At 40.6% G+C, this 22,417-nt stretch overlaps 1 protein-coding gene across 1 annotated transcript in view; it reads left to right on the top strand.

Annotated features, from left to right (window-relative positions):
• Positions 1–19,024, top strand: part of LOC103367378 (semaphorin-5B-like) — a 222,994-nt gene extending 203,970 nt beyond the window's left edge. Inside the window, exons 19-24 of the mRNA XM_008295383.1 lie at positions 511–681; positions 4,349–4,423; positions 4,940–5,077; positions 8,266–8,310; positions 10,150–10,355; positions 16,248–19,024. Of these exons, the coding sequence (XP_008293605.1) occupies positions 511–681; positions 4,349–4,423; positions 4,940–5,077; positions 8,266–8,310; positions 10,150–10,355; positions 16,248–16,424 (812 nt within the window). The 3' untranslated portion in view covers positions 16,425–19,024. The remainder of the gene's footprint in view (positions 1–510; positions 682–4,348; positions 4,424–4,939; positions 5,078–8,265; positions 8,311–10,149; positions 10,356–16,247) is intronic.
• The last annotated feature ends 3,393 nt before the right edge of the window (positions 19,025–22,417 follow it).

Below are 22,417 nucleotides of genomic sequence, written 5' to 3'. Positions count from 1 at the left end.
GGACCAGAGTTTTGTAAAACATTGTGACAGAAACTAGAAAATGCTTTAATTTAACTGCACGCAGGAATAATTACACCGCCCAGAAACAAATAAAGTAGGATCAACGTGATGAATGTAAAGTTCACCATATGCATTATTGCACCATATGATTGTGTAGTCGTACTTGTAAAACAGCTGGAACTTGTAGCAGATTTTCATTTAACCGTATTTCCTAAAGCTGCATTTAAGACTCTGTGTTGAGGATGGATTTGCTGTAGATTGATCACAGATTGCAGTCCTAAATGTCACTGCGGAATGATGTCTTTCAAGTAATTCGTGTTAGATTTAGAAACAGATACTTGACTCTTCAAGGCGTTTAATGCTCGTGGTCTTCAAACTGAACTAATCCAAGCTTTTCTTGAGCAAATGCCTTTCCTGATACAGTGTACCGCTGAGACGAACATCAGTCTTAACTGATAGCAAGGAAGAAAAGCAGTTTGTGATTATATAATGCATACTCGTGTGTTGCAGTGAAAGGTGCGTGGTCCTGCTGGTCGTCCTGGTCTCAGTGCTCCGTGGGTTGCGGTGGCGGTCACTACCAACGAACACGCTCCTGCAATAGCCCTGCACCTGCCAATGGAGGAGACATTTGCATTGGACTACACACTGAGGAGGCCCTGTGTAACACACACACTTGTGATGGTAAGGTCACACATAAATTCAAGATGTACCTCAGTCATGCCACCGCTGCTTGAGGTGCTTTTATCACACCTGCAGGCAGGCAGTCATCTCCCACACCATGTCATTTCTGTGCTGTCCCCTTTGCCAAATTGCTTCTTTCATCTTTTCCTAATGAATAAACCAGGTCTTAGATATATGAGGCGATAAACAGAGCCATGCTGAGAAAATAACCCATTCCTCCCACCGTGTTGTTTCCCGCTGTGCTGCTGGAGCTCTGAGCACCATGGCAACCTCTCTGGAAAGGTTTAAAAAGAGATCCACTTGTGTTGTGCATATGGAAATTTTACATAATGCGTCTGAAGTTTTGAATGCCTGTGCATGTGCAGTGCACGTGTCATTATAACACAAAGCAAACAAGCAATGTCTAACATGCTGGACCCTGCCAAGTTTCTGTGCAAAAATGTATTTACAAACAGGATAATTAGTGCAAAACAAAATGACATTAACCTCACATTACCGAAAGCCATCATTTCTCACCATCCACTAACAATATTAGCCAGTGATGCATTTTACCTTGTTCAAATTTTAGGATATGGGTACTGACTCTTCTTTTACCACCAGTCTCTGTTCAGTTGTCAACCTTCTTTACGGATGCCTAACAAATGCATTTTCTTTCACATGATGTCACTTCCTGACACAAATATTTACAAGGTGTGCATTAGGTAACATTTTCAACTTCCACCAAACTCCCAAAAGTGGTAAATTTAATTTGGTTTGTGCTGCCAAGCTCAGGAAAATTACAAGTTGATGCATCTCGAGGCAAAAACTGAAAATCAATCATCAAACTGCAACATCCATAATTAATGTCTGTGAGCATTCACACTGGTCCAGTCACAAGAATCCTGTGTTTACGGTGGAGAGTCAATCAGGGATGTGCAAACGTTATTGCTAATGCAGTGGTATTTATGTGTCACTGAACTTTGGTGTTCCATACCAATGAACTTCCATAGAATTCCGATGTGTACCTTTAATTACTGTAAACATTTTGGGTCAGTGAACTTTGATAGCATTTATCCAGACCTATGACCTGACATGAAATTTAAAATATACCTTTAGTTACTCTCAATAATTCAGTACAATACTTCATCCTACTGTTAACAGCTCAATGCTCTGTGGAGCATCCAGAACTTTCTGTCTTTATTATTATGTACACTAGATGTGTGAATTCTTGGTCCTCAGTTGGGAAGAGGTGGAAATGTCAGAGGCAGCCATCTTCAAACAAGGATAAAAACAACAACAAAAAACAAAACTGCAGTGGTGCTTAAAAGTTTATCAACCCTTTAAATATTTCTTTATTTCTACATAAATATGAACTAAAACATCATCAGATTTTATACTTAAAAATAAGAAGACACAATCAAATGAGAAGGAAATATTATACTTTATTTATTAATTATCAGATATGACATGTCAATAAGCAAAAATACATGAACCTTTGCTTTTAGTCTTTGGTATGACCTAAACATTTCCTGTAACTGTTGATCAGTCCTGTGCATCAGCTTGCAGGAATTTCAGCTCATTCCTCTGCACAGAGCAGCTGCAGTTCTGGGATGAGGGTTTCCTCGCATCAACTGCTCGCTTCAGCTCCTCCCACAACATTTCTGTTGGATAAAGGTCAAGACTTTGTCTTAGCATCCCAAAACATTAACTTTGTTCTTCTTTAACCATTCTTTGGTAGAAGACTTGTGTGCTCCAGGTTGCTTTCTTGCTGCATCCCTTGAGATTCAGTTCACAAACAGACTCTCCTTTAGAATTTGCTGCTATATTTCCAAATTTATTGTTCTGTCAATGATGGCCCAGATGATGCAAAACAAGCCCAAGCCATGATACTACCACCACCATGATTCACAGATGGCATAAGGCTTCCATGCTGGAGTGCATTGTTTTCATTTTTCCAAACACAATGCCTCTCATTTAAAGCAGAAAGTTCTATTTTTGTCTCATCAACATATTTCCAGTAGCCGTCTGGCTTGTCCATATGCTATTTAGCAAACTGCAGACAGGCAGTAATGTTCTTTTTGGAGAGTAGCTGCTGTCTCTTTGCCATGCATCCCATTGTTTTTCAGTGTCTCCTTATGGTAGATTCATGATGAGTGGCAAGCTAAGAGAGAATGAGATCGGCTTTTAGTTGCTAAGATGCTACCCTGGTTTCCTTGGTGACCCTGTGGACAATTACACACCTTACTCTTGGAGTGATCTTTGTTAGTCGACCACTCCTGAGGAGGATATGAGTGGTTTTGAATTTCTTCCTTTTGTACACAGTCTGTCTAACTGTGCATCAGTGAAGTCTAAACTCTTTTTAAGGGCCTTTTTGCAACATTTCCAGGCCTATTAGCGTCAACAAAACATATACCTACTTTTAGAGCTTGTCTGACAATGTTTTAGGTCATATTTATGCAGTAATGTAGAAAATTCTAAAGGGTTCACAAACTTCCAAGCACCGCCTCATAAAAATACCATTTGAGGTAAGTGAAAAAATGTTTTTTAGTGAGACATTACAGTAATAAAGTGAAATAATAGAAGTATACGGTAACAGCACACACTAAAGCAGTACAAAAAGTTTATTTTAATGTTTTTTTTTCTTTACTTTGAAGGTTAGTTTTCCCCAAATGTGATGATATGTGACATGTATAAAAATGCCCTCAATACTTCCTCCTTCAATTCTCCTCTCACAAGGACGCTGAAATATTCATGAGAGAGCTGCCTGCTAATCCAGAAGGATAAAAAAGTCTAGCATCAGAACTCATAAGGGTTCAGCCTGACTCTGATTCTAGGATTTATTATCAAACCGCCTTCAATGTTTTGTCACCACAATGTGATTTTCTTCTTTTCTTTCTTTATTCCGCTGGAAAACAAAAAAAATGGCCCCAGACAGATATTCATTGTCTGGGATGTTCATGTATTTCTTATGAAAGCATGTGTGTTTATGTGTGTGTGTGTGCAGACAGATGACTTGTAGTGCAGATGATTTCTGCCTGAATTAAACAGCGGTTTCCTCTTAACAGTCATTTTCCTCAAACGGTTTTCATTTTGTATCAGTCCAACTGTCATTCACAGAGAGCTTAACGCTTACAGTCAGCCTCCCTTGTAATTACAGACAAAGAAAGGTAAATGGCTTTCTGTCTTCCCTCCTTTTTGCGGCGATGCTAATCAGCCTCTTTTATCAGGTTAATGTTTCCTGTTTGACGTGGACGAACACGTCGCGTTAACCCTGCACCAGTCGACTGCTAACAACCTCTCCAGCCCCGAGCCGCCGCCTCCTCGTCTGTTCATTTATTGACAGGCGCGACATCAGTCATTTATTGGGGTCCACCTGGCGCTGGCGCTCCTGCTGCATGTGTAATTAGAGGCAAGCTGGCTGTCAGTCACAGGGATATTTGATGCCCCTGTCGCAGGTCATTTGATTAAAGTCTCCACCAGTAATGGAGGACAGCAGGAAGAACTGTCGGGACAGAATACTAACGAGGAGCCCCGGGCCTGATGGTGCTCCTCCTGACTCAACAGTACGATCACGCAGGTCGTCCGGGTGACAAAAATAAATGGGAATAAATGAAGCAATTAAATCGGGTTGTAGCGATGCACGGTTATTAAACGCATATGAGGTGGTCGGTGTGTTTTGTGTGTCTAGATGGTTGTGCGCAAAGAAGGGAGCAGATGGTGGAGACTAAGCAGCCTGTTGGTGAGCACCAGACTGACAGGAAAGGTAAAAAGAGGCCTGTCCTCTGACTCTAACTAAAGCTCTCTTTGCCAAAACTGCACACTTGAGAGCACGCTGAATAACAAACCAGCTTTTTCATCAGCCTTTCATTGCAGAAGCCTGTGCTCCCTCCACTCCGGTGCTTTTAAATACAAGGCGAAAGAGTGCAGCAAGTGCATGGTTCAAAGGGAGGAGCTGAAAGTTGGGAATTTTCTCTTTCCTCTTGGGTAGAAGCCTTTGTTTACTGCTCAGTCGCCTGCTGCGGGGAAACGGCACTAAAGCTTGGCTCGGGAGACAAACATCTCCGCTATGCACTAAACAAACTGTATGGGTTTACTCTTCCAATCCTGTTTACATCACAAACACTTTCTGGTGTGTTTGGGGTTGTTTGGCCGGCCGGAAAGGTTAGTGGCCGCAGGTGGCGGCGGCCTGGGTGGGCGCATTAGCTTCCAGGCCGTGTGAGTTTGATGTGGCCCTGTGGTTGTCTGGGCTTATATTGATTGTTCTTTTTTCTGTGTTTAGGTGGCTGGATGGCCTGGTCACTGTGGTCAGCCTGTGATGACTCAGGCTTGCAGATGAGGAGTCGCGTATGTGGCGCTCAGGGAAACAACCCCTGCGTGGGGAACAGCACTCAGCGCAGAGACTGCAATGAAATACCCGGTGAGTCGGTCAGCTGTCAGGTACGCGGTGTACCTGTTCAGCCTCCTGTAGCTTTGTCTTAAGAGGAATTGGTCGCCTGTTCAAAGGCTCCCTGAGCGGTAGAATTTTTGAGGACACAGTTTGTGTTTCTTTTGTATCTCGAAATGACACAAACTACACTGCATGCTTTTCACCATTTACCGTGCTTTTGGGTTGCATTCAAATAGAAACTTGTATTTGCAGTGTGGAAAGCAGGAATACATAATTTGATTCCCGTTCGAGTGGTTCAGCCTTATTTGCGAAACCAAAAGTGGCTACAGGTATTCTACATCATTGACACCAACGGGGAATAGTTTAACAAAAAATACCACAATAATCGTCTAGCATGAAATATTTGCCAGTTGTCAAACCAGTTAAGTTCTGAATCACAACTTTTTAAAGCCCAAAATTATATCTTTAAGTTGCTCGTAAGCTTGTTTTGTTTGCTCTGAAATATTAAATAATGACAGCTGCTTTTTTTAATTAGAAAGATAACATAAGATCATATCACAACATAATTCCCCTGAAACTTGAAAAAAAAATTACTTTATCACTCAGCCCTATGACCAACTATTATCAGTTTATCAGTATATTAATTTACTGTTTAATAAATTATAACCCCAGTTTTTGCTATCATGTTGTAACCAGGCAAAAATAAATAAAGCAAAGGGGAAACTTCATCATCAAGCTCATTGGCTTTGGTCTTTTCAAGGTCAGACCGTTTAATTTTGAAAGAAGCTTCATACAATCCTTTCCTAAACCTTTTTTAGCCAAATCTTCTCTGTCAGCATAACTCCAAAGCAGCAGCTTCTCATTTGGGACCAAGTTCATCTGTCGTCTACAAATATGTACAGAGTTTCATTCAACGTCACCACAGTCCATTGTTGTCACATCTTCAAACAGCGTTTTCCCAGGTGGTCAGAGAGCGTTGTCTGGGTACTAATTGGTGGTGGCATTAGAGGAGTTTAGTTTTCATGTTTTTGGCCATCATCCTTGTCACATTTGTAAAATAAAGCTGGCAACAGTAATTGTACTTGGAGTCAAAAAGGTAAGGTAAGGTAGTCTCTGGATTATCCTAACTTGTATACAAAGAAAGAACTGACATGTCCCCCAGAGAGTCTGTTTTGCGGTTGAGTTTACTTTTATCACAAACAAAACTAGCCTACTACCTAATGTAGGTTAGTGTAAGTTGTAGTAACACAGCCTGCTCTAAAACCACAATTTTAACCAGCAATGTTGTTACATGAAAAAAACCGTTATGACTCGTGTGGGTTTTTTTTTTTTTGTTTGTTTAAATCAGAAATGAATGAGGACCTTACATATGAACAACGCCAAAAGTTTGTTGTCAAGCCTTGTTACATAATGTTAGCTCAGTCACTTGGCTGACGATCGTAATTCAGTGCAAGGACATTAAAGTAAGTAGGTTAGCAATTTCTTCATCGTAAAATAGGCTACATTTGGTGTCTCTAATGTAACCCAGAGGATTGCTTCATCTGGGGGTAAGTTGTTGTCTCCAGCAAAAGAGTTAAAGTATGTCAGAGTCTCATTTACAAATGATGGGAAAATGGAGTGCGAGGCTGATGTTTGGATTGGTTCAGCAGTAAGGCAAGTGTCGTACTGTGTTGTCTTGGTGAAGCAGGAACTGAGCCAGAAGGGAAAGTTCTCTGCTTGTCAGTCAATCTACGTTCCAACCCTTACCGATAGTCATGAGCTCTGGTTCGTGACCGGAAGAATGAGATCGTCGGGACATCTGAATGTCTCTACTTGGCCTGCTGCCACCATGACTTAACCACAGTTAAGCAAAAGAAAATTAATGAGCCGATCGATGGACAGTTAGATCTTTTCTTTGCTAATGACCATCTCTGTTGTTAACATCTACAAGAATTACTACCTGACAAAAAGTGTATTAATCTTAGTTAAGGTGAATCTTTCCAATAGTATGTAACTTGCTTATCGGTTGTAACCACCTTCCAAGTTGACGGTACAGAGAAATATTGAATCAGTGGTTTGATTGATTTTTGATAATGAGCACACCAGTAGCACAGACACACATCCAAACACAGACTGTTGATTGGCAGGCCATTCCTGTTGCCAACTGTTTGAGATCAAGCCACGTGGAACATAGAACTGTCCCTTTTTTTTCTCTCTTTTTTATTTTTTTCCATTCATCCTATGTAGCCTAAATACATTTTAAAAATTCATTTAGCTTAAGAAGTTCTGCAAAAACACCAAGGCACGACAACTAAGCCTGTCTGTAGAAGGAAAAACCCTGATCTACACAAACATGCCTTATTGTGTGTTTGTACCTGCCGTTCTCTTTGAGCTCTAAACTCATCTGCTTCTGTTAATTAACCATAATTAAGTCCATGTGAATCCAATAAGTTAGCTGTTGACCCTGCTGGCCTCAGCGCACCTTGTTATGCTGATGTCGATCTCTGAAAGTTTCTTCTGAAATGATCTTTCATGGCCTGCCAGCACAGGCCTCTCCAGGCTCAGAATCCCTAATGAGTCCAGACGAAGGCGATTAATATTAATGGGTTGTCACAACACCAAATCACATCCAATTTTATTGCAAATTTCAATGAGGCAATGGATGGATTTGTTAAGGTCACTTGCAGAGGGAAGACGGCTGTGAGGAAGCTGAAAAATTAGCTCAAAAAATTAATCAGGAAATGTGGCACTGCAATTAAAGCTGTTCACACACAAACGCACACACACTCACACACATACACACGAACCAGCCCTTCCTGCTCCCCTATTCTTCTGAAGGAGGCAGCAGAAAGACCGAACGTGTTGTACCTGTAAATTATCGTCCAGACGGAAGTGTCTCTAAAAGCAACTGGGCAGTTTCAATGTGATGGAGAAGAGAAGCGCTTTTTTTTTCACTCAACAGTCCATTTTTCTACCGAATGTTTTTAGAATTTAAAAAAAAAATCTCCATGGACCATTTACGCAACATTGAAAAGACATTTCAATTTCTCATTCACCATTTCTGTTTCTGCATGTGTCAACTCCCCTGATGTTACAGTCGTTGGTTATTGTGTTATGAAGCCTGTTTCTCCAGGGAGTGTGTATGTATGTGTGTGTGTGCATGTGCGTGCGTGCGTGTGTGTGTGTGTGTGTGTGCATGCCTGTGTTTGTCTGACCGTGTGTTTCCCTCCTCTCTGCAGTCATTCTGCCTGCATCTGGTTTTGATAAGGACCAACACTGTGGAGGTAAGTGGATTAACAGCTGCCTCCTCTTCATCTCTGTGTGCATGTACAGTTTTTTTTTTTCCCCTTTATGTTTCCACAGATGTCTGTCCATGATGTGTGTTCTCATGCATTATGTGTGCATTTTCATGTCTGTTCTGTCCAACATTCTTACAGCAGGTCATTAGGAGGAAGAAAAATATTTTTGCTTTATGTGCTGAGAAATGGCAAACGTTCTTTTTCTTTTTTTAATGACCTCAAAATTACAATACAAGCCCGTAAAGCTGTCCTCAAAAAGGCAGATATCAACACAAAACACACACAGCACATCCTGCAAATGACTGCAAGACCTAATTTAGGAAAAAGGTTTAAGAATATTCCATGTAATACTTTGGAGTCCTCTCAGAGAGATGATACATTTGAACTTAGGAGAACTCTGACAGTGTCCTCGTAGCCTGAACAGACTCAGTTCATTCAGACGCAGTACTTCCTTGGGGACACAGACAGCTGAGGACACCACAGACACATAGTTGTTGGTATTGTACTACTTTCTAGTCTGCTTGGAGAATTCTGTTCCATACATGCGCAGTAATCTGCATCTTGCATATTCTGCACATGCACACGATTGCCCTTGTAGCAAAGTTTTAAAAGCCTATTTTTGGTGCTTGCATCCGTGGAGGCGTCCACACAAACCCCCTGACAAAGCTTTTGTCAGGTGGGTCCTCAAGTATTTGCAGATGAAATACGTGTCATGCTGGCATAAGATGTCAACTGAGCTGTGCGCCTGTATGAATAATTTTGCTAATGTAATTCTCTTTCTAAATTTATTCTGAGACTGATTTGTGGCAGACTTAAGGAGATCCAACCAAAGAGTTTGGAGCATAATTTAGACGACTAAATTAAATCAAGTCTTGGAAAATATCATGTTTGAGTAAACTGTTAACTATTTGTTGTACCGGCTTTTTTCAAAAAATATATTTTTGATATTCTATCTTGATTGGACAGCATGCACACCATGCTGGAATTTAGTGGAAGCAACATTTTCTCATGACCGTAACATAAAGATGTGTTTAATTCATGTCAGGTTTGTTAACTGTAGCATTTTTAGTCCACTAAGAGAGGAGACAGGAGGCAGTGGGAGCAAGAGATGGTCAATCTGGCACATGCTCCACTTCTAAATATGCTAATTAGCTACATATCAACAATCTCTCTCCAACGTTGCTGACTCTACTTTTAAGTCTTGCTTGATATGAGCTGAGCAAACTTCTCAGAGTTCACTCGTTAAGTTTCTGGAGGAACATCAGCATATTAGCAGAATTTCCAGCATGCATTTTTTCCAGAGTTACATTTCTCCAGAGACCCCTCAGTTTTGTAGTTAAATACAAACCTTGTACACTTAAAATTTAACAAAGTCACTGGGAGCAGCCTTGCATGCTGTCTTTGAACTAACTCTGGTACAAAATAGCAGCAGCAGGAGCTGCCACAGCTCCAAGTTCTTCATGTTAAATGGGGGACAAAACTACTTTCGGAAGGGACCTCTTAATGGCCTGCATGAACAGGAGGAATTATTACAGCAACTAAAGCCTGTCGCAATGTTAATGAGGGCACCCTGCTATTGTTTCAGGACAGACTTAAAAATCTGTGAGGCTATTCTCTAACCATTAGGCCACCAAACACCCCATGTGCTGCCTATTTGAAATCTGTCTCAATCTAGTTCAGTTATGCCATCACATGAGAGTGGTGATAAATACGGGATCTACATAAAGTAATTGGTGCGGGAAGATTTTTTTTTTTGCTTTTCAAAACAGGATGGGATAATGTATGCTGAGCCTTTACTAACACTGTGTCATCTTCATTTCCCAGCATTCACCTCCATTCACCTAATTGCCACTGGTGTATCCTGTTTCCTCGGGGCGGGGCTGCTGTCCTTCCTAATCTACGTATATTGTCAACGCTTCCACAAGCCTTCGCAAGAGTCTGCCATCATTCACCCCACCACCCCAAACCACCTCAACTACAAGGGCAACACCACGCCAAAGAATGAGAAATACACACCAATGGAGTTTAAGGTATGTGATTTACATTTTATGCAGAAATAAAAAAAAAAACGAAAATACCATTTACTCGGTGTTACTAAAATGCACAAACACACACACACAATGTAAATGTTGAAGATTCAAGGGCAACGAGTGTGAGTCATGTTTTATTTAGAGCCTTTATTCATTCATTTATCTCAATAGCGTACGAACCACAGAAGATGAATTACTGTTCACTTTTATTCCTCCTTGCTCTTACACTGAACCTATACTGGAGGCTTGAAGCTGTTCTACCTGCACACAAACCAAGTCCTTATGAATGGGACTCATTAGCTCTCTGAAGCATTAGTCAGCCCTCGACCTCCCACTGCCATCGGTCTGCTGTGCATTCACATTTACAGCAAGTCAAGAAACTGTTTTCATTACAAGTTCATAGACTTTTAATGTAAGTTTGTGTCCTTTCCTAAACAACTTCTGTTGCAGGTTTTTTCCAGGGTTTCTGAAGAGTACGGACAGTGTGTGTCGATGCAGTGGGTTAGCATTTTTTAGACTATCTTTTAAGTTTATCGTCTGTGACAGCCGATTCCCACCCTGTTCATCCTGAGTTTATACCCTCTGTCCAGGTTAAACAGACCTGATCAAACACTATTAATGTGATTAAGTCTAGACGAGCCATTGTAGATGAGCTGAAATCGCTCACTAGCCCAGCGACATTAAGACTACAAAAACAACGTGAAAAAACTTCATTCAAAGACAATATCTGAACATGTAATTGTCTGTCCTCTAACATACGATGACCTCCATTTGATGTGCTGGTTCCTACTTAACGTAGCTCAAAGTTTACTTCACACCGACTAGTTCACAATTTTTTATTTCACAGTCCCAAAAACTTATGAGCTACTTTGCATCCATTCCTCATTTCTTTTTTTAAATAAGCTCTTCTGTTCTATCCTTTTCTTTTTTCTTTTTATGTAGAACCTCCTTATATCTATCCATCCCCAGCCCTGAATCATTGCCACACAGGAGCAATTTTTGGTTTTAAAATGTGCTAATTTTGTGTGTAAGCAGTTCCACTTCGAAGCTGAGTGGGAATACTTTGTGGTTTCAACACTCAAATTTTACTCTATAAGAGTAGCTGAATAATCGCTACAGAGCTTCTGCCAGAGAGCACAGAGTTTCTAAATGATGTATACTCAGAATAGAAGAGACATTAACATGATTCCAGATGGTTGTTTGCAAATACATAGCAGTGGTATAATATAAAACATCCAGAGACGGAACATCAGAATTGCGTCCTTTTAAGTTTAACCTTTATGAATAAACGTATTAACTCTCACGGTCACTGCCAGATGTTAGTAATCACAACTTTCAAATGCTCAGCACGAACAGTCCCCAGCAATGAAAGCCTTACCGAGAATGACAGCATAAACTACACCGTACATCAAGCTAAATTATTTACCAAATTAATCAACATACAAAGTGAAAACAGAACATTTAACCTGAAAACTGTTTGAATACAAGAGAAAACTTACACAGCCTTTCACTATACTGTGACTGTACCGGCAACTTTATAATCAATTAAGGCATTAAATGAAATAGACACACCACAGACTGAGCTCATATATTTGACTCACACATTTAGCGTATGCAGGAACTATTTTCATTCACTTGCAGCCCCTTCTCTTCACTAATGCCCAGATGTTGTATACCAGCAAGGTGCAAAGTGGGTTAGATAACATCTTCAAACCAGCACAGTTTGGCTGTGTTTGGATGTAGAAAATGAAAGTAAGTTTTTTTTGTAGGCTATTTCAGAATAAACTGACTTATAACAAATAGCACAAAACATAAGCTCAGTCAGCACCAGGCATGTGGACCTGCAAGGTTACTTGAAACATTTATTTATTGTTGACATTTTCATTTATTTATTTTTTTAGGATAATGTGCAATGTTCATATGGATGGGAGTAAAGTGCAACAAATGTCAACAGCATTTAAAACATGATTGTGATTATCATGTGATTTTCATTAACAGTTTCTATTTAAATTATTTTTTCTTGGCTTTTTTGCCTTTAATGGACATGATAGTGTAGACAGACAGAAGAGTGGGGTAAGGCTACGCAGCAAATGAGTCGCTGGCTGGACTTGAACTGCAGCCGCTGCATCGGGGACCATGGCCCCTACATGGGTCGCCATCTTATCCAGTTGAGCTACCAGAGCGCCCCTATCATTGACATTTTTAAACGACTCTCGAATACACAATATTTTGGGGGGAATAATGTACAACCAAACTGATTTAACTGTGTTCAGTTGTCTGATGTTTAGAACAGTATACTAGCCATTAGGAATGTGATAAATGATCTTAAATAGCACCTTGCTACTTGAGTGGTATTCAAAGCGCTTTACAATGTGTTTCTCATTCACCCATTTACGCACACATTCATACAGTCGTCCTCAAATGTATTCATACCCTTCCATTAAAGAAAAGGCTCATTTCACAGTAGTCACTCAAATAACTAGAAACTGAAAAAAGTAATCATAAATAAAAAATTTGATAAATTATAGTTTAGTGAAATAAGGCATTAGTTTTAAACTGTGGTTGAAAAGAATAATTATAAAAAAAACAAACAAAAACTGTCCCAGATTAATGAGCAGTGGGCCAAAATCAAAATACCTGTCAACAGGTGCAGAAGTCTGATTGAGAAAAAACTTATTATCTTATCAATAAAGAATTATTGTATCCTAAAACACTTGATTACAGTGATTGCCTCAAAGGGTTGCTCAACAAAACATTAGTTTACGGGTCCCATCATGCTTGTTTGCTTGTTTTGTTTTTTAACATTTCTGTTGAACCACAATTCAAAAGCAATGTCATGATGCAGTGGTTAGCACTGTTGCCTCGCAGCAAGAAGGTCGCCGGTTCACATCCTGGTGAAGACACCCGGGATCTTTCTGTGTGGAGTTTGCATGTTCTCCCCGTGCAGCGTGGGCTCTCTCCAGGTTCTCCAGCTTCCTCCCACACAGTCCAAAAACATGTTGAGGTTCATTTGTGATTCTAAATTGTCTGTAGGTGTGAATGTGAGTGTGCTTGGTTGTCTGTCTCTAAGTGTAGCCCTGTGATAGACTGGTGACCTGTCCAGGGTGTCCCCTGCCTTCACCCTGAGTCAGCTGGGATAGACTCCAACCCCCCATGACCCTAGTGAGGATTAAGCGGTGTATAGATAATGGATGGATGGATGATTTTCATTAAATTTTTTATTTATTATTACCTTTGTCAGTTTCAACTTATTTCAGTGACAGCTGTTTTTTTGCTTCTTTAATGGGAGGGTATGAATACATTCGAGGACGACTGTACACCAATTGTTCAGTGCCTTGCCCAAGGACACTTCAGCATGCGTAGGGGTTGGGGATCGCACTACCAACCTTGCAATCAGTGGACAACCCATTCTACCACCTGAGCTTCAACCCATTACAGCATCTGTAGTCTACATTAACTAAATTGTATCAGATTACATGAATAATGAATCACTGATGAATAGCAGTGCACTGGCAAATCAAAGACATGCAAATACACAATTATAGTCAACTGGCTACCTCAATCATGAAAGCAGAGGTTAGAATTGGCGTCACTGTGCTCAGTAGCTTTTTGGTAAAAGCCCAATGTATTGTATTAATAACAGTCATATGGCACCTCCTTCTTTTTTCCTAAACTCAGAGCTGTTTGGGTCTGAACAGTCTTTGTCTTGACAGCAGCCAATGTGTGCGAGCAGAAATTCATCGTAACCGTTCCCATCCACCTGATATTGGAAGATCCTACCAAAGCATGGCAGAAACATGGTGCCAAACCACAATTCCCATCGCTGTGTGTTTGATCGTGTCGGCCTCCTGATACTTGTTGTCCTCGCCGTTATTGTTGTGGCCGTGGTGCTGACAGCCATCGTGGTGTTGAGAGCCTGAACTCATTAGCTTTAATGACCAGAGGGGGTGGCCAGACTCTGCTGGATGAGCAGCCGATGTCACTGTGTAGCACTACGGCACTGTTTATGCAGTAGGTTCCCTCTCCTCCAGGCCAATTTATGTTGCCCAGTGTTGTGTATTTCACAGACTCTAACCTGATTATCTTCCCGCTTTGGTCCCCAGAGCTGTTCAGATGGATTACATTAGTCTAATGCTTCCTCTGGAAAGTGTTTCACCTTATGTTCAGCTTTTACCAGAGACTCAGCAATTGCATTAGAATAAAATGTGGGTTTTAGACTTCTTTTTATTTAAGAGAGCTGCAATGAATTGCCACCATCCCATATATTAAGAGAATTGAGTATGCTTGACAACATCTAAATTAAATTTGTTAAATTGGTTTGCTTTGGTTATGAATACACTCAGACACACAAGCAATAACCTCGAGGCTACCGGAGGCATTTTATTCACCTGCAACCATACGTTATAGGCATCTCTTACAAAATATTGAACTCGCTGTCCACAGTGCAACAAATCCCAGTCTTGTAAAGTCTGTCTCAAATGAAACCTCAAAACTTGCTGAAAATGTTTTGTCTAAGCCGAAGAAGTGTCCTACTGATCGTACAATAAGCAGATTGCTGCACTAGTATCAAATGTATTCTGATAAAATAAACTATTTTAGAATAGACCAGATGAGCTGATAGTAAACAGGATGAAGTAATTAATTACTTTAACAGGTTATTTTTGGGAATCACACCTTTATTTTCTTACAGAGTTAGAAGATAAGATCACTTGTGTGTTTAATAAATACGACATACACTGTTGCTCATAAAGTTGGAATAAAATATTTTTTTTTACCTCTTCTCATAAAATGATTGTACCATTGATTTATTCTTGATAGATAAATGTATATCTTCTCAAAGCTTCACAATCACAATATACATACAATACATACTACAGTAAAAAATAAACCACAATTAACTTTTGCAAACTGTGTATTCAGGCTTAAATAGATGAAGGGTTTTGTTTTTTAATTTTTCAACCTTGGTCAATTTAACAGGAAACACATATTTGAGGGGATTTCATGCATTATGTCACAACCCAGCAAATAGGTTGTGGCAAAAGAGGGGAGATGACACAGGTGTTGTCAGATTTTAACGTAAAGTTTTATTAATTTGTTAAATTAATTTATTCAAAGTGAGGTGTGTATGTCAGTAGTGTGGGTGCAGATGTCTGGATGCCTGGGTGTGATGTGGTGCAAGATGTTGTCAGATGTAAGAACCAAACCAAAAGGAACACAAACCACAAATCAGGGGCATGAGGAGAGAGAGAGAGAGCAGGAGCTGAGGGGTTGGCCCTTTTGTACCTGGGAGCGCTGGGCCCGAGCTTGCCAATCAGGTAGGACCGCCCACTCAGTCTCCAGCAGTCTAGGGACCTGAGGAACTAGCCAAACAGCCAAACACAGACAGCCAATGTGCCCAACCCACAGACTAGGTGGGGCCGTCACAATTAGAATATCCAATATTACTCTTTCAAATGTCTCTCAGTCACTAATATTGAATATGGCCACCCCGACACGGATCAATACGTTAAGACATGGTGGCGTACTGTCCACCAGCTTGTTGATGGAGTCAATGGGCAGGACGTCCCACTCTTCAGTCAGATCCCAAAGTCAGAATTTGTTCCACCTGTGACATGGGGACGGATCATTGCACCTGGTCAGAAGAGATTGCTGATATGTAAATAAAAAGAGGAATGTGTCTGAAAATAAAAAATATTCCAACTTTATGGGCAACAGTGTAGTTCGCTTAGCATGAAGACCTGGAAATGGGAAACAGTGGTTCTATAGCTTCTGGAGTCTCTGTTGGCTCTATTGGTAACCTCATACTGAAAATAAGTTCCAAAATTACAATTAGCGATAATATTTTTGCAGTACAGTTTAATGCTTCCTTTCTTCTTTGTTGTGTTATTCCAGACACTGAACAAAAACAACCTGCTTCCAGATGAAAGATCCAACTTCTACCCAACGCCACTCCAGCAGACCAACGTCTACACCACCACCTACTATCCCACAGCGCTTGGCAAATTCGACTACCAGCCCAACTCGTCCCCTTCACCGTGCAGGACCTACAACAACAGCAACAACAGCTGAGACACGGCCCACAACGGGCTCTCTAACCCCCCTGCCCCAAACGGACACCAACCCCAACGCCGTGGTGACATAACATGAACTGAAATGTTGCTCCGAGCTTGGCCAGGTTCCTCTGTTCACCATCGCCCCTCTCCTTGCTCCCGTAGTCTCTTCTGCATGGTAGGGTTTGTGTTTTCAAGGGCGTTTTTTGGAACTTTCCATCAGGAGATGTGGGTTTGGACAACAATGCCTGTGTCCTGGTACAGTCATGAACTTATGCAACCAGCTGGGGGTGTGTTATGGTAAGGGCCTGACTGGATATAGCAGTGTCAACTCTCAGCTTTGTGTGGGCAACTAGTGGAAAAACTCTAGGAGGACGAGTAATGGCTTTAGACAGATTATGACCACATCACCTCAGTGCAGGTGCTGGGTCGAGCATACGCAATTCTGGAGGCTAACGTGAACAAAACACTACAAAAAAAAAAAATTCCATTTCTCTGGATCTGGGTCACCATTTTATGCCTCTCCATAACAAACCACATCCTCAGCTTTGAGTCCCTTGACAACAAAAGCAGTTACAGAGAACAAACGGCGCATATGGTTATGTCCTTGCCACACAACACAGAGCAAGAGAACAAAAGAGAAAACTCAATGAAGTCGATGATGAAGTAAATTAGAGATCAATATCAGCCTGGTTGTTTGGGGGAGGGGGGAGGCATGCACGCCCTCCATTGATGGCGTTTCACGTGACAAAAGATAAGAACTTCAAAGTTGATTAAGGTTTCGGACGGCTGTTTGGAGGAGTCACAGCACTCAGCATCACTCAGCTGGAGAGAAACACCCTCTGTATCAGCTTGTGATCACAGTCTCGCGCCTTTTGTGGACAAGGACATTCACTCGTAAAATCAAAACAAAGCAAGGAATGCTGGAGGTGTTCTGAACTGTAAAAGCTTTGGGAATGCCGTGGGTGCCTGTATGCAATAGAGGGCAGGGGGCGAGATTTGTTTAATTTCTATTTCATTTGTTTTTTTTCCAAGAACAATAAAGACTTCTGGAAGAGAATTGATTGATTCTCCAATTGATTCTCCGATGGATGCATTGATTCTACTGAGTGCTAAATAGCTCGGTGGTCATATCAAATATGGCCAGTGCGCTGAACAACTGGATTGGGTTTTCTATGATGGTAGAATAAGCTAGTAGACTGGCACTTGTTCTTTTTTTTTTTTTTTAAATGTTTGTTTTTTTAAGATGATACTTGTTTCATGCTCAGACGAGCCGTAGCATAGGTGGAAATATTTTGTTAAATAAGATATAACTGATTAATTCTTGTTTCCTTAATTTCTTTAATTTTTACTGAATGAACGCATTCCTTTGTTTTGATTATCCAGAAGCTTCATAACCACTGCATCTTCAACACATGAAATGCTAACACAAAAATAAAACAATTAATTTTAATGATATGGTTTTTTACAAAGAATGACTGACATTAACATTAATTTGGCCCCAACTGAAAAGACAAAAAGAAAAAAAAAAAACTGCTTGCTTAGAGGTTTGACAGTGTGAAGATCAAAATGAATGCATGCGTGTGTGGATGTGCGTACGTGCAAACACATGTACTGTCTGTATGTCTGAATGAGCAAAGGGGAGGGGGGGGTTGCTGTATTTTGTACAAAGTTAATGCTTTCATACATATGACTATGAGGTCTGTAAAGGTTGATTTTTCTTTTTTTTTTTTTGCATATGTGTGCATTTTTCCACACTCTGTCACTCTAGGCATTCTGCTGGTTTTTCATGTATGAGATGTTAATCATTGTAAGTTAAAGCATCGCGCCTCTGGTTTCCTCTTGAGGTGGAATGGACATTATTTATAGTCAAAGCCTGGTTTATAAAGGGCATTTTCACAGCTATATTTTATTATTATTGCCTGATCGATGAATGCTAACCCAGCAATGCTTTTCAGTTCAGCTAATGTACATGCACGAGATGAGAGCTCTATCTGTATATAAGAGCAAACAGCCTTCTGCCCATTTAATGTCCCCGAAGAGGATCATGTAAATGTATCTGTATATTGTATAGCTAACACTGTTTGTTTAAAAAATAAAAAAAAAAGCCTTATAGTTGTTTAAAAAGGAAAAAAAAAAAAAAAAGTGCAGCAGCTAAGTACACACCAACCATGAGGTTTGTTTGGGGACAGAGCTCCACGATGTGACCGACCGCCTGTGGCTTCTGACCTTTCCCAGCTGCTCAAACATCAAATTTCCAGACTCATGAACCCGCAATGAAAACAACTCAGTGAAGCACTGATAATGACAGCATTGAATATTAAAACACTGCAAATAGCCACACATAACCAGGATATGGCATTCAAAAGATGTGGTTGTGATCTACAGTGAGCTCCTATTGGCCTGGTCTCAAAGCCATTCATCTGATTGGTTCATTTGGAGCTCTGTCCCCTGCAATGTGAGGCTCTGTGCCCTTCTATGCAACTTACCAGGTGTACTGTTAGACCTGTCATGTAGACTGTAATCACTGCCTTTTAGACACTGTGAATTTTTGGTACCCTATATTTTTGTATATTGTACATTATAAAAAGGACAATAAACCTTGATGCCAACACAAAACTATGGTCAGAGGGCTGTGTGTGAGTTGCAGTCTTGATTTTTGGATTTTTTATTTTTTTTTAAGGCTGAGATTTATGTTATTAAATTGGAGGGGCCACTAGAGAGTAAAACATGGACTATGTGATTCTCATCCCAGACACTTTTTGTCAGATTTAGCAAATGTCTGCTCATGGTCTGCAAATTCTTTTTGTGAGCTGGAAAAAATCTAGTGTTTGTACACAGCCCTGGCTCTGTAACTAGGAAATAAAGTGGCTTAGACCGATTCGCGCAACACTATTCCAGTATTATACATTGACGCTCATGCACAGGATGGAGGAAAGGGAGAGGAGACAGCAGCGCTTAAAGCTTCTGGTTTTTTCCTAATTAGCATGTGTGCTCCTAGTTGAGAAATTTAGGAGTGCAGGAAGAACTTCAGGGGGTTAAAATAAAAATGTATCAAACAATGTGTTTTTGATTAGTAAATGGACATGAGGAGACGTTTACAACCAAAATGACTTATTTTCACTAAGTAGATTTTTTGGTTTTGCTTCAAACTACATTTATCTATGTAATTATTGGTACTCAAAAGATTTATTCAGATTTCTAGTTTTTAGATCTACACAGTCTGAGGCTCTAGCTGTCGCATCTTTGTGTATCCTGATTACAAGTGTTTTCATCTATTGTGGGGTTAGTGTGAAAGGTTCAGTGTCCATGTCCCTCTCGTCAACAGTTATACAGACTGACTCTCCTAGGGTGAATCCAGCTAACGATATAATTTCCAAACTGTCCGCTCTCTGTCCCTTCTGCTCACCTATTTAGCACAGCAGCCTGATCTCTCAGCCACAGAGCAACAACATCGTTCAGAGACGGATCACTAAAATCCCGCTTACTGTCTCTGTTTATTTTGAGAAAAGAGGGTAAATGATTGGATAGCATTAAAACAGTCATCCAACAGCAGTTGTTTAACACACTTCTAAACGTCGACGTAGATGGAGTGCCGTTTTTAATCCTGAAACTCACTCATTCTGACAGCAACGTCCAACTCAGTGTGCCGACAGATATATCCAACCTGGGCAAAATAACTTAATTAACATCAACCTTTACATTTAGCACTCTATGAAGCTACCCAATTGGTCACTGTGTACACCCTACACTGCATACCAGGCCAGCAGAGTCATATTTTGAGTCAAAAACATGTCACAGACGAGCTTCCTCTCCCCCTTCATCCCCAGAACAAATGATTTCAGTGCTGGAATCCTTCGCTGTGTGAGAAGAGGGGAGATGGATGACACAAACGAGCCAAGTAGTCAGGGTGTGTCCAGCAGAGTGCCCGTGGATCACTGCTGGTGCCAGTGGCCTAGACACCAGTACTTTATCACTACACCACAATGATTCTGCTACTGTGCAGAAAATCAAGATCAAAGCGGGAGGACAGCCACTGTCACACACCACACTGACAGACCCTAAATAAAACCTAAAACACTGTGTACATTCAGTCTTTAGCCCTCGTAAATAACTGAGTGCACTGTTTGGATTTTACACTGGAGCAACTATATCATCGATTGTCAGAAGCAGGCCCCTCTTCATACCCTAACACACACACACACACACCCATGATTTCACATATCCCTACTGTACATGTCCTCATTTTGTTTAGTGTGGTCCTAGCCGTACCTCTCAATTAGAGCAGCCTCTCCGCAGTTTTATTAATGGTCGCAGTGAAAGCATTAATCAGTTGGTATTCTGCTGACAGACAGATGCAGTGATCGGCACTCTGGCAGGCAGCCAGTAGGAGGTCGCCAGGAGGAGGCTGTGGGCTGGAGGAGGCCACTCAGATAAGATGCTAGAGGAGTCAGGAAGGAGATGGAGGCAGGGGAGTGGGAAGGACGTATGCTGGGCTTGATCATCCATCCTCCGCGCGACAGTGAGGAATAACACCGAAGAGGCCGAAGGAAAATACCCGCTTTGGCTCTGTGACGATCAATGATATTAATGAGGAGACGCTCAAACAGAGATAGTGGCTACGTGAGAAATGATTCAGCATCTTCAACTAACGAAGCACCGCGCCCAGAGTCACCTTAAAAAATTATTGTCTGAAGGCCATTGTTTGAAAATTTAGTAACATTTAAGATGATGAAATAACGTCTTATTAAATTAAGTGATAATAAATACTAGTAAGAAAGTTCAAGAGCATTTTTAAAAGGAACAGTGGGCACACCAAGGCATAGTTCATTTATAATTTGTACATTAGGAGTAACTAGAAGCGTTTTAATTGTTACTGTCAGTAATAAGTCATTTGAAAGACCTTTTAAATTTCATTTTATAGGCACTCAGCACAACAAAAAAAACAATCCTCAAAACAGACTAGCAGCTACATAGACCTGCAACATAATAGAGGAGGGAGAAAACACCTGTAATAGTGTGTGGAGATAAGTAGGATGATCAGAAACAAATTACCAACAGCCCAAAGTCAGAATGCAAATAGTGTAACAGGGCATTATGAACTAGAGGATCAAACAGCTGAAACTTAACTAAGCACTTTAAAGACAATATATTCGATTTGTACACTTGAGGTGCTTGAAGAATAGCCAATAAAAATCCATGACAAAATTACCTGACACATTTTGCTCCAGTAAGCAGCAATAGCGCTGGAGTGCAGCACTATCCAAAGTGAGCTACGGCTCGGTGTGATTGCAGAAAAGTGTCGACAACCTTCTCAAAGTCCTGAGATTAACACGGCAAGTGGGTCAAGTTCCTCAAGCAAAATTTAAGAGCTAAACAAGAGCCTGTAAGTGATTCGGCAATTAATAATCCGATAGGTTGATATTCATCTCAATAATCAAAAGATTATTCAGCTATCACAGTGGTCACTAGTTGCAGCCTGACCTTACACAGAAATCAAGATGAGCCCGCTGCTGATTTAACATCCGGGAGGCAACGCAACGCATCTGAAAACATAGATTTGGAATTCAACCCACCTGGTTAATGTAAACTCTGGTTTGGTCTCAGTTTTCTTCACAATCCTTTTGGCACTTAGCCTTACTATTTAAATATATATATATATATATAAACTCAGCAGCTTTGTGAAAAGTTCATCTGAATGAACTCCTGGTAAGAAACATTTAAAAGAACTGCTCGAGATATGATTGTAAATGAACACAGCTACTGGAATCAAGCATTTTACATGACAGCTCTATTTGTGAAAAAACACAACAATCAATACCTGAGACCTGAGACACAAAAGTAATTAGAAACAATTAACTGTAGAGCTTTAGAGTTGGTGATAATTCTGAGTTTTCCACTTTGAACAAACCCAGTACGCTTGTGGTAGGAAAATATAGCAGCGAAAACAGCAGAAAATCTGTCCCTAAAGCAGAAATAATGTAAATATTAAAGCCGCAAGCGGCGATGGAC

Source organism: Stegastes partitus, unplaced genomic scaffold (assembly GCF_000690725.1).
Source record: "Stegastes partitus isolate 25-593 unplaced genomic scaffold, Stegastes_partitus-1.0.2 Scaffold1042, whole genome shotgun sequence".
NCBI classification, from domain to species: Eukaryota; Metazoa; Chordata; class Actinopteri; family Pomacentridae; genus Stegastes; species Stegastes partitus.
Note: the sequence above shows the minus strand (reverse complement) of the source record. Positions and strands in the feature narration are given on the sequence as shown.